This window comes from Coregonus lavaretus, assembly GCF_964263955.1.
Source record: "Coregonus lavaretus genome assembly, chromosome: 10".
Lineage (NCBI taxonomy): Eukaryota > Metazoa > Chordata > Actinopteri > Salmoniformes > Salmonidae > Coregonus > Coregonus lavaretus.
This window is the reverse complement of record NC_139997.1, coordinates 17,792,569-17,805,778: the sequence shown is the minus strand read 5'-3', so window position 1 is coordinate 17,805,778 and position 13,210 is coordinate 17,792,569. Positions and strand designations below refer to the sequence as shown.

The window sequence follows — 13,210 nt, the reverse complement described above, 5'->3', positions numbered from 1 at the left end:
GGGGGGAAAAAACTATTTAATCCATTTTAGAACAAGGCTGTAACGTAACAAAATGTGGAAAAAGTCAAGGTGTCTGAATACTTTTCGAATGCACTGCATTTGTTTTAGGGAAATTGGTCATACTGGGAAATAATACCAAAAGATACAGATCTGGTTGCTTATTGGTTTTCTAGTTGCCACCTGTAATAGTCTGTTGCAGGAATGGGCAACTGGCGGCCCCTTTCGTAGGATCAATTTCCAAAAATAAGACCCAATGGGTCTCCTTGTGTGTGAAATTTGGTATAGTTATCTAAGATACCATGGCATAATAGAGCACATCCCAATATTGTCCATTCTAGCTCAATATACCCCAAAACGCATACATGTATCACCTTTGAACCCCAAGGTGGGCCCATAGAGATGTCATTTCCATTCCAATTGTTTCATACTTTAATGTGTTGTATTATGAAGTTAACTTATCAAAACTACATTTCATACCTTCAATCCTGTTGGCTCAAATAACCGCATAGGGGTCATAATAATGCAGTGATCCCCATGTATCGGAGGTAGCTAAATGTGGGTATTATACCAAAATATAACCCACATACATGGACCTTAATGTGTGAAATTTGGCTCTCTGGCCCATGGACTATAAATACAAGTAATCTGTGGGGCCAAAAACAAGATACTGTATTAATTAGTAGACATCTTCGCAAAAATGTGTGTTGTTCTGATGCTTTTCCCTCTTTTCTCGATCCAACCTACACACTCCAATGGAAGAAGATCCACAGAATCAAAAGAGTCTAGCCAGAAACTGACGACAGTTTACATTCTGTTGTTACTGTTGGAGGTTAAGACTAATTTCCTGATCAGCTCACTGAATGAGCACCTTACCCTTCAACAACAGAAGGTAAACTGTTAATGGTAAACTGTCGTCGGTCTCTGGCTAAAGATAGTACAGAGCATTTGAGGTGAATAATGACATGACAGGTGCATTTTATTTGAAGTTTCTTTTTTTATTTGAAGTTTAATGTTAATTTCCATGCTGTGTTTCAGTAAGAATACAGACGGTGCTTGTGGCTCCGGTCAGAATATCCAGTAGTACAAATCAGATTCAAGTTACACATACTGAATGGAAGAGAGAAAATTTGGGGGCAGGACAGAGAGAGAGAAAGAACATTCTGGAACAAGACGACATAAGCAGGTTTTTCTTTTGACAGTGCCAATGCAAACCTGCTTTACCTTACATCGGCGAGAGGGAGATCCTTCTTTTTTCCCCCTCCTTCAAATACTACAAGCCATCGTGTCCTTACATCAGCAATGAGTAAAAAAGCAGCGCTACAGCCACTTGACTGGTGATCGCAAAGAAAGAGATGCTCGTGGAAAGTTCTGCTATCGCCATTGATAAAACAGAGGCTTGCAACAAGAAAGAGGGAGAGAGAGAGGAGAATCACAAATAAGAGGCCACTTTGTTCCTTCTAAAAAGCTTTATGTCCCTTTTAAAAACCGTCAAAATCCGCGACCATCCCTAATTTGCGACCAAAAGCTTAGACGATTAGCGTAAAGTAGCACAAAGACATCACAGTTATGGAAAAAGCATTACAGCAAACGTTTGTGTTTTAAAAATCAACTCGTTAAATCGTGTGAACGTTGACGACCCCAAGCAAGCACACTTGGCAACTGATGACATGGCAACAAAAAAAAACAAATAAAGCAACAAAGAAAAGGAAGGAAAGGAAACGAAGAGAACCTTACAGGCTTGCAACAGGAGTTCTAAAAAAATAAATAAAGGTAACACCCAGGAACAGCTTGAAGCTTTTACATTTTCTCCTGTGTTTTAATGCGGAAGTGTATTATTTCCACTGAAATGGGTGATTTTAATTAGATTTCTTTAAAGAAAATAAAAACCAGAAGAGAGAACCCTAGGAAGCCCAGAGGGGCCTATGAGCTGACAAACAGACAGAGTGGTAGAAAATAAAGAAAGAATTAAAGAAAGAAGAGGTGGGGAGAAATAGAGCGAGTGGGCGTCGGAGTAAAAGCCAAGTTTGGGAGCTCTCACTGTGACACGTAGTAGGACCTGGGGCTAGCGGGGCAGACAGGGGAGGTAATAGGAGGGAGAGAGGGAAAGAGAGGTTTCGGGTATTGGCTGTAAAGTCTCACTGGGTCTCATCCTCCACATCTTGCAGTGCTTCTTTATTCTGTTCTTCACCTGAAGAGAGGAAATGGATCCCATTTAATCTTATATCATCATTAAAAGCAAGTTTGTAATTTTCACCACAAATTCAAAAAACATCAAAAATGGACAAGTGTCCAGAGCCCACCCACTTTCCATGACAACAGGGCAGTGAGGCTTTATGTAGGTCCATTATAATTTCTACACAGTTTCGATTTGGTTTTAGTCATTTTAAAGTATATCGAGTTTGTTCCCCCGCCTCAAAACAATGACAAATATATGTATTTTAAACACCCGAGGGGAGGATTGGACCCCCTCGTGGGCGGGCCGTATGTTTGACACCCCTGCTATAACCATTAGTGGGGATAATACTAAACTGACCCAAGATCAGCATCTAGGGGCAACTTCAACCTAGTAGCTAGCGAATGCCTTTTGCACCACCTATGCTAGTTGCTTAGGAAGGTTTCCATAGAAATGGTACAGCAATCTGCCTGGTAAAGAATTAAAGCGGCAAGTGTGTAACAAAGGTTGAGTTATAATAAGGTGCCTCATTAGTGCCATACATATGAGATGGTGAGGGGAGAAAAACTAAACATCTTAGCTACATGTAGTTAGTGTGGACGATGGCATGGTGTTGGTGCACATCAACCTCACGTTTGCAGAGTTGCGAGTAACAAACAGGGGATTTTCACTAGATGTAACATTAAGACCCCATGATTCGGTGTGAAGATTGAGTATATCGTGTTCAGCCATATTAATAAGTGGAGTACCTTAACTTTAGCCCAAAACCAGACAGACAGTGTTGGTAGAACTTGCGTTTCAGTGAGTCAGACAGTGACACTAACCACACACCACTCAACTCATGCCGAATGAGAGGAGAACATCTCTGGATTCTACTTAAATGGGCACACCAACACACACCCGAAAACACACTGTTCTAAATGCAGCCCAGATACTTGATGGTTGAGTTGGGCCATGTGGACAATCACAGAGCGCTTTAGGCCAGAGACAGTCTCATCTGGCCTAGACTAAGATTAGAACAGAGTCGTGTTCACTAGGCACGAAACTGAAGAAAATGGTTATAAAACGGGAAAGTATTAGCTGAACTTGCTCAATAATAGTGCTGAGCGATTAACTGAAATGTTGGTTATTTTCAGTTTTTGTGTTTTACTAATTGACTGACGTTAATTCAATTATTTTCATTCGCATTTATTTTCTGTGAACTCAAAGAGCACAAATTGCGCTGTTTCTCTAGAGATAAATCAGATCAAGCCCAAACTGTGCAATGTAGTACTCCCGAGTGGCGCAGTGGTCTAAGGCACTGCATCGCAGTGCTAGCTGTGCCACTAGAGATCCTGGCTCGAGTCCAGGCTCTGTCGCAGCCGGCCGCGACCGGGAGACCCATGGGCGGCGCACAATTGGTCCAAGGTAGGGGAGGGTTTCGCCGGTCAGGGATGTGGGTTCGTTTCCCACGGGGGGCCAGTATGATTTTTATTTTTATTTTTAAATGTATGCATTCACTAACTGTAAGTTGCTCTGGATAAGAGCGTCTGCTAAATGAAGTAAATGTAAAATGTAGTAGGGAGTTGTAGTTTCCAACAGGCCAATATTCCATAGTTTAGCACAGAAAATGTGATAATGAATTACAATGACCATAATCCATTGCACGCCTACGCCTGCTACATAAAAGAGACAGAAGTATGTGCGATCAAGAGGGATAGAGAGCAGTTGCTTCGCGTGGTATCTGAAAATACATGATCTACCCTAAGTCATTAATCGATGGTATTCAGTAGTCATAAAAGTATGCCTTATTTACTTTGAAGAAGTACTAACATTTTGTCAGACAGCAGTTCTATATAGACTAGATGACTTGGAATGAAATAATAAAGTCACCAAATAAAACAAATGTAATATACACAACTGAAATATTTTTATGTGAATAAATTATGGTTAACCCACCTAGAGCAGGGGTCTCCAACAGGTCGATCGCGAGCTAGACCACCTATGAGTAGCTCGCCAAACAATTCTGAGAGTACATGCAATTTTCACGTGTTCTTGAGCAAACTGTCATACAAATCTCACAAGTATCAGACACCGCAAGCTCCCAGCTACTATCTAACCAACGCAACATTGACATTATCCCACCCCTGGTTAACTACTATTGGCTTGAAAAGCCAAACCTAAACACAATATCTGCCAAATCATTTCCAGCAATATTGCCCCTGTTTGTCAGTATGGTGCGGCCGTTTGTCTAGCACGCCTTGTGTTACCAGTAGTGATGGGTCTTTTGCGAACGAACAGCTCTTTTTGAACGGCTCTTTTTGGTGAACGTCGGAAACCGAATGGCATATGTGAAAGAGCCGTTCATTTGGCTCCCTGATTTGCATACTTTTACTACTGCTTTTTGAGCTCCAGACATCGATTATCTGCAGTTAAATTAGAAAAACAATCTTTGAAGATGGTAATTCCTTAGTGCATGAACAATATAGTGAGGAGAGAGCCTCATTCGGTCATAATTCTTTTTTTGCAGGCCATCTAATAATTTGGTTAGGTATAAATATATTTCAACTCGTACGTCACAATCTGACATAATGGTAGGCAACATTTTAGGCTTTAAATTAGAGATTGACTATTTTTTAGGTCAATTTCTAAGCATTACTGAGCGAAGAGCCATTTGGGATACATATGAATGGCTATTTTAGGTAAACAGAGCCAAATGATCCAGCTCACAGAAAATACTTGAAATGCCAATCACTAGTAGCCAGTTATATGATAACAGTCTTGTGGGTTGACAGAAATACTTTCCCCAAAACCTTCTCAATTAAATGTTAACTGCAAAGTAGGCTTACCTGGCAGAAGTATATCATGAGAAAGTATATCATTTGTATAGATTATTTGCTAACTTTGCCATGAAATGAGCAGCACAAGAACAGAACCATCACTAGACCGGCACATTTGATGGCTTTACTGAGCCGGACAAACTTCTCTCTTCGAGGAGAGCCCAAGCACTTCCCCAGTGTTTGCAGACATTTGCGCAGTCTAGCACAAACTTTTTCCCCCTGGCACATTTTCTAGCTGGCACTCGCATTGCCTTCATTGTTGTTTTCCTTACAAATAATAACTTTGGACATGTGTGCGTTCCTATCAAAGTAAGTGCCTTATTTTCTGTATATCATGTTGTTTTTACTGTAGCATACAGTATGTATGTATGTATGGAGCACAATGTATTTACAGTTTTAGTCACGTTTCCAAGTACTGGTGGCAAATAATGCATTCCGATTATTGCATAGATTGTAATGGACACTTAATGATGTGTGTAAAATAATTATTTGAAGGTTGTACTGATCATGATGAGCGAATGTTAAGCTAATTGCCAGCTATGTGTGGCGCCATGTTTGTTGACATTATACAATGCATTCTGGGTGTCACGTAAACGTCTGTCAGACCAAGGATGTTATAATGAGGTGAAGGAATGGTTCACTAATCTTTTGAGTAAACTTCTGGAAGTGAATGAAGGGAAGTGAATGATCGTAGACGACACACGCTCTTCAACATGCATACTGCAAACATTTACGTCATTTAGCAGACGCTCTTATCCAGAGCGACTTACAAATTGGTGCATTCACCTTATAGCCAGTGGGATAACCACTTTACAATGTTTATGTTTTTTGTATTTTTTATTTTTATTTTTATTCTTCTGAAAAATCTTTTTTTTCTTTTTATTTCTTTTCTTTTCTTTTTTTTGGGGGGGTGGGGGGGTGGGTTGGGGTAAGGGGGGGGAGGGGGTAGAAGGATTACTTTATCCTATCCCAGGTATTCCTTAAAGAGGTGGGGTTTCAAATGTCTCCGGAAGGTGGTGAGTGACTCCGCTGTCCTGGCGTCGTGAGGGAGCTTGTTCCACCATTGGGGTGCCAGAGCAGCGAACAGTTTTGACTGGGCTGAGCGGGAACTATGCTTCCGCAGAGGTAGGGGAGCCAGCAGGCCAGAGGTGGATGAACGCAATGCCCAGTCTGTTTGCAATACTGCAAACAGACCGAACTCATCTTGTCTCTTCTTATCTTTGGTTGACATGAAAAAACAAACATGGCGGCGCACAAACTACCCATCGTCGGATTACTTTCGATATTTAGAAAGTGTTTTACTCAATTATTTAGATAAACTGTGAACTCACCCGTGATGTGATGAATTGTAAATAGTAATTGCGATTATCTAATTCATATTGTGGTTTCTGTCAGCCAAGAGTTAGCTAAATATGACCGCTTGTGTTATGTCAATCTTTCCTCAGTTAGCGTTAGTACTAATGTAGCCTACATTTTCAGTTTTGGATGATTGTGTTATGCTGTCGCTACTTCTGTGAATGTCTGAACATTGCATCCAAAAATAAACAGGTCACATTCAGGACATAACTTTGTAAGGACTGTGTTTGTGCAATCACACCTGTTTGTTGGTACGTGTCAAAGGGTTAAGCATTGACATACTCAGAACATCAAATTTCGTTGTTTCTCTTTGAAAAATTGTAATTTTGAGCGTGAAAAACAAAAAAGCGTGGGGATCACATATTTTATAGTGCCCCCTTTAAAAGAAAACAGTGGACAAGAGAAAATAGTGCACTAAGGACCCGGGGAAGAGTTGCAGGGGAGAGGAGAAGAATGTGCCTATTTGAAAGCTAGGAAAAAAACGAGTAGCTCACGACATGTCATATAAAAAAAAAAGTAGTTCTCATGCTAGAAAAGGTTGGAGACCCCTGCACTAAAGTCTACGCCTGAGGGACCCCTTTAGGTATAAAATAAAAATATTTCATGAAACATTGAATTTGGCCTTACTGCCATTAGCCCATAGAAACACATTGAATAACAGATTTGTACATCAAAAAAACAGATAGTCAAACATTTTTTTAAAGGAAGTTAGTTTTGAAGTGTCTGTACTATATCTGAGCGATGTAAGAAAGATCATGATTACTTATTTGTTTTACCCATATTTAAAAGGAATAATTTGACATAAAAATGGTATCCACGAGTTCATCCGACTCTGGGGAAGTAGATAAAGGGCCTCATTGCCAAAATCCTGAAGTATCCTTCGAACACATTTTTTAGGCACTAAACTACTTCCATATATACTTCCATTCATTTTTTAAACTGGTACCTAGAGCAAAACAAGCGACATGTACAGTGTCTTCAAAAAGTATTCATACCGATGACTTATTCCACATTTTGTTGTGTTACAGCCTGAATAAAAAATGTATTAAATAGATTCTCACTCATCAACACACAACACCCTATAATGACAAAGTGAAAACATGTTTTTATAAATTTGTGCACATTTTAAATACAGAAATCTCATTTACATAAGTGTTCACACCCGAGTCAAAACTTTGTAGAAGCACCTTTGCCGGCGATTACAGCTGTGAGTCTTTTAATTTAAGTCGCAAAGAGCTTTGCACACCTGGATTGTACAATATTTGCCCATTATTCTTTTTTAAATTCTTTAAGCTCTATCAAGTTGATCATTGCTAGACAGCCATCTAAGTCTTGTCATACATTTTCAAGCCAATTTAAGTCAAAACTGTAACTAGGCCACTCAGGAACATTGAATGTCATTTTGGTAAGGAACGCCAGTGTAGATTTGTCCTTGTGTTTTAGGTTACTGTCTTGCTAAAACATGAATTTGTCTCCCAGTGTCTGTTGGAAAGCAGACAACCAGCTTCTCCCGCTAGGATTTTGCCTGTGCATAGCTGTATTCGGTTTCTTATCCTAAAAAACGTCTTAGTCCTTGCCAATGACAAGCATACCCATAACATGCAGCAATACACTTCTCAAAAAAATAAAGGGAACACTTAAACAACACAATGTAACTCCAAGTCAATCACACTTCTGTGAAATCAAACTGTCCACTTAGGAAGCAACACTGATTGCCAATACATTTCACATGCTGTTGTGCAAATGGAATAGACAACAGGTGGAAATTATAGTCAATTAGCAAGACACCCCCAATAAAGAAGTGGTTCTGCAGGTGGTGACCACAGACCACTTCTCAGTTCCTATGCTTCCTGGCTGATGTTTTGGTCACTTTTGAATGCTGGCGGTGCTTTCACTCTAGTGGTAGCATGAGATGGAGTCTACAACCCACACAAGTGGCTCAGGTAGTGCAGCTCATCCAGGATGGCACATCAATGCGAGCTGTGGCAAGAAGGTTTGCTGTGTCTGTCAACGTAGTGTCCAGAGCATGGAGGCACTACCAGGAGACAAGCCAGTACATCAGGAGACGTGGAGGAGGCCGTAGGAGGGCAACAACCCAGCAGCAGGACCGCTACCTCCACCTTTGTGCAAGGAGGAGCAGGAGGAGCACTGCCAGAGCCCTGCAAAATGACCTCCAGCAGGCCACAAATGTGCATGTGTCTGCTCAAACGGTCAGAAACAGACTCCATGAGGGTGGTATGAGGGCCCGACGTCCACAGGTGGGGGTTGTGCTTACAGCCCAACACCGTGCAGGACGCTTGGCATTTGCCAGAGAACACCAAGATTGGCAAATTCGCCACTGGCGCCCTGTGCTCTTCACAGATGAAAGCAGGTTCACACTGAGCACATGTGACAGACGTGACAGAGTCTGGAGACGCCGTGGAGAACGTTCTGCTGCCTGCAACATCCTCCAGCATGACCGGTTTGGCGGTGGGTCAGTCATGGTGTGGGGTGGCATTTCTTTGGGGGGCCGCACAGCCCTCCATGTGCTCGCCAGAGGTAGCCTGACTGCCATTAGGTACCGAGATGAGATCCTCAGACCCCTTGTGAGACCATATGCTGGTGCGGTTGGCCCTGGGTTCCTCCTAATGCAAGACAATGCTAGACCTCATGTGGCTAGAGTGTGTCAGCAGTTCCTGCAAGAGGAAGGTATTGATGCTATGGACTGGCCCGCCCGTTCCCCAGACCTGAATCCAATTGAGCACATCTGGGACATCATGTCTCGCTCCATCCACCAACGCCACGTTGCACCACAGACTGTCCAGGAGTTGGCGGATGCTTTAGTCCAGGTCTGGGAGGAGATCCCTCAGGAGGCCATCCGCCACCTCATCAGGAGCATGCCCAGGCGTCGTAGGGAGCTCATACAGGCACGTGGAGGCCACACACACTACTGAGCCTCATTTTGACTTGTTTTAAGGACATTACATCAAAGTTGGATCAGCCTGTAGTGTGGTTTTCCACTTTAATGTTGAGGGTGACTCCAAATCCAGACCTCCATAGGTTGATACATTTTATTTCCATTGATAATTTGTGTGTGATTTTGTTGTCAGCACATTCAACTATGTAAAGAAAAAAGTACTTAATAAGATTATTTCATTCATTCAGATCTAGGATGTGTTGTTAATTTTTTTGAGCAGTGTATAAAGTGTGGTACTCAGTGATGTGTTGTGTTTTCCCCAAACATAACACTTTGTAATCTGGACAAACATTTCTTTTTTTTTGCAGTATTAGTTGCCTTGTTGCAAACAGGATTCTTGTTTTGGAATATTTTTATTCTCTACAGGCTTCAATCTTTTCACTCTGTCATTTAGGTTAGTAACTACAATGTTGATCCATCCTCAGTTCTCATATCACAACCATTAAACTCCATTGGCCTCATGATGAAATCCCTGAGCAGTTTCCTTCTTCTCTGGCAACTGACTTAGGAAGGACGCCTCTATCTTTGTAGCGACTGGGTGTATTGATACACCATGCAAAGCCTAATTAATAACTTCACCATGCTCAAAGGGACATGCAGCTACTGCTTTTTATTTTACCCATCGATCAGTGCCCTTCGAGTGGCATTGAAAAACCTCCTTGGTCTTTGTGGTTGAATCTGTGCTTGAAATTCACAACTCGATTGAGAGGCCTTACAGATAATTGTATGTGTGGGGTACAGAGATGGGGTAGTTATTCAAAAATCATGTTAACTAGTATTGAACACGGAATGAGTCCATGCAACTTATTATGCGATTTGTTAAGCACATTTCTTACTCCGGCACTTATTTAGGCTTGCCATAACAAAAAGGTTGAATACTTATTGACTCAAGACATTTCAGCTTTTCATTTTGTATTAATTTCAAAAAATGTTATACAAAACAAAATTTCACTTTGACATTATGGGGTATTGTGTGTAGATCTGTGACACAATCTCAATGTAATACCTTTTATATTCTGGCTGTAACAATAAAATGTGGAAAACTAAAGGGTTGCAAATACTTTCTGAAGGCACTGTATGTGTTTGTGAGAGTCTCAACTTTCCATAGAGGGGTCATATTAGTGTGTAGCCGAAACTGTTCGGACTCCACAGACAGAAGTGGGCAGATCGGTGGTAACGACTTCAGACGAGTCCTGTGACGCTTGTTGGGGTCGAACGGAGAACAACATCGTGTTTGTAAGAATCTCATCTTTCCATAGAGGGGTCATAGTTTTTCTATGCCAAACCGTTCGGACGCTACAAACATTTGTGAAAAGACAAGATTTTCGGGATGTCTCCTGGTCTGACAAAAACCGCTGTAGCGCTGCTAACTTCAACCGCAGATGCGGAAGGCCAACAGCCATACAAAAAAACAGACCGATTTTGATGGGGATTGTTTTACGGGGTTAATAAGTGATGAGCAGTAATGGGCAGTCCCTACCATCATGGGGTTGTTATTAGTAGTTTTATTCTGTGTTGTTATAGCATTTAACACGCATAATGCATAGTGCATGTAATGTAATTTTGTTTTGTTTAAATAACCGAAAGCCGTGATTATTTTTTCATTATTGAACCAAAGCCGAACAGACCTAAAAATGCACTCAATGTTCAGCACTACTCAACAAGAAACACTTGTTTCCCATTGCACAACATTTTGCCACGGTGTGCCCTAATGAACCCAACCTGGCGCTGGACGATGCAGTGACAAACGGTTAGTGAGGGTTAGCAAGTCTGAGTGAGGGAGCAAGAGGGATTCCCAAGAAAGGAGAAAGAGATGACTTACAAAATACAGTTCTATAGAGGGAATGAGGGGGATTGTCCTTAAGAATCTACACAGAGGAAAACAGAGACAGGAGAGAGATATTAGAGCAGTGAAAGGGAGTACAGCTCAACAGACGGAGCGGGACAAAAAAAGTAAAGAAAGGGAGAGAAACAAAGAGAAAGGTGAAAGACTGAAAGAGAATGAGAGGGAGAAAGAGAGACGGAGAGGTGCTTCGGTTAGAGAGGGACAACTGTGCTGAGGGAAGTTAGAGAAAGGGTGGGTGAGGTCAAGTGTACACCGCACCAGTCCAGCAGTCTGTAAAGTCAATAGCTGGAAAACACCCATCCTCTACGTGACCGTGTTTGCTGTCAAGCTGATGTAGCAGCATACTTTTGAACAACACTTAAAAAGAGACGCTGGAGTGTGTTTAGTCTTTCAACTATTGAACTACATATAATAGGTGAAGAAGCACTGAATGCTCACCGTCTCCCTGCATGTCTGAAGTCCATAGTGTAAGGTTGTCGCGTAGCAACTGCATGATGAGCGTGGAGTCCTTGTAGCTCTCCTCGCTCAGCGTGTCCAGTTCTGCAATGGCATCGTCAAATGCCGCCTTCGCCAACCTAAGGGCAGCAGGGTGGGCAGAGCAGGGGGGTCAAAGGTTGGATTTCACGGAGCATCCAAGTCACACATCAACAATGTCCTGGTATGGAATATACAATCAAATGTATTGGTAAAAAAAACAATATTGTATTATTAGGCAGGGCATCAGTTGACTTCTTCAATATACTGTATTGGTGAGACTGTACTGCACGGCCAGTCTGAAAATTTCACCATGGCATGATGCAGCACTAGATATGAGCCCCAAATAATAATCAAATCGGAACTTGTTCTGTTTCTTTGACGATAATACTGAAAGACTGTTTAACGCCTGGTACTGCAGGAAAACGCTGAGTAAGGCATTGCATATAAATCAAGTCTCCTGCTTGTGTATTATTACACCCTCACAATCCCTTTCTACTTGACACATCTGGCAATTGAGTGTAGAGGAGGGAAATGGGTGAGACAGGCGCGTGAAATGAGCGGGGAGAAGAGAGAAGATGAGAGAAGAGTGGGAAGAGAAGACGAGACAGGAGAGAAGGGGCCCACCTGCATGCACGGTCGGGGGAATTGAGAATTTCATAATAAAATACGGAGAAGTTGAGTGCCAGTCCCAGGCGGATGGGGTGAGTCGGAGGGAGCTCGATCATGGCGATGTCGCTCGCGGCTTTGTAGGCTACCAAACTGTTCTCCGCCGCCTCCTTCCTGTCGTTGCCTGTGGCGAACTCCGCCAGGTACCTGTGGTAGTCTCCCTTCCTGAGGACAGAACGAGACCACGGTTATTTCAACCCCACAAAACAATAAATCCATGGTCTCCTTATGTTAACATAGGACTCTTTTCCTGCAGTATGCACTTCTGCACTGAACTCCCCTACTTGTTAGAGCCCTTGCTTACACCAATCATGTGCTTTTAAATCCTTGTGGGGTAGTGCTAGAGCTGGGACGATATGGACAAAAATCCATATCGCGATACATTTCCTGAATTGATGCGATAACTATAAATAGAACGATAAGTCTATAACCATGTGCACAAGAGTTTTTTTCGTTATGATTCTTTGAACCAGGGGTGTCAAACATATGGCCCGTGGGCCAGATCCAGCTCGTGAGGGGGTACAATCCAGCCCGCGGCGGTTTGAGTAAAATAAATATAGGGGAGGGGCACACAAACTCAATATGTGACTCGTTTCAGGAAACTAGGTGTATGTCGCACGTCACTACTTCACAGGAGCAGCATTTGAACGTAAATATTTATTTATTTATCAAAAACACGTTTTTTGGCAGAAATGCCTTCTGGAACATGTGAACTTTCATGTGCTTTAATAACAAACTTGTATTCCATCCATAAATATGAATAAAATGGTTAAATTACGAGCCTAGTTGGTTTAGCCATGGAAAAAGCCAGGAACCTTCCCACTAGCCATGATTGGCTGAGAATGTATTGACTGGACATGTCGGGAGATGAGTTTGGATTGGTCTGCCCGCTTCTGTCTATAACGTGAGCTGTTCAA

At 42.1% G+C, this 13,210-nt stretch overlaps 1 protein-coding gene across 1 annotated transcript in view; it reads right to left on the bottom strand.

The window, feature by feature from the left end:
* Window positions 1-974: 974 nt before the first annotated feature.
* Window positions 975-13,210, bottom strand: part of LOC311135987 (14-3-3 protein epsilon-like) — a 36,459-nt gene continuing 24,223 nt past the window's right edge. Inside the window, exons 4-6 of the mRNA XM_084170032.1 lie at window positions 12,252-12,458; window positions 11,589-11,725; window positions 975-2,188 (exon numbers count right to left, since the gene is read on the bottom strand). Of these exons, the coding sequence (XP_084026158.1) occupies window positions 2,136-2,188; window positions 11,589-11,725; window positions 12,252-12,458 (397 nt within the window). The 3' untranslated portion in view covers window positions 975-2,135. The remainder of the gene's footprint in view (window positions 2,189-11,588; window positions 11,726-12,251; window positions 12,459-13,210) is intronic.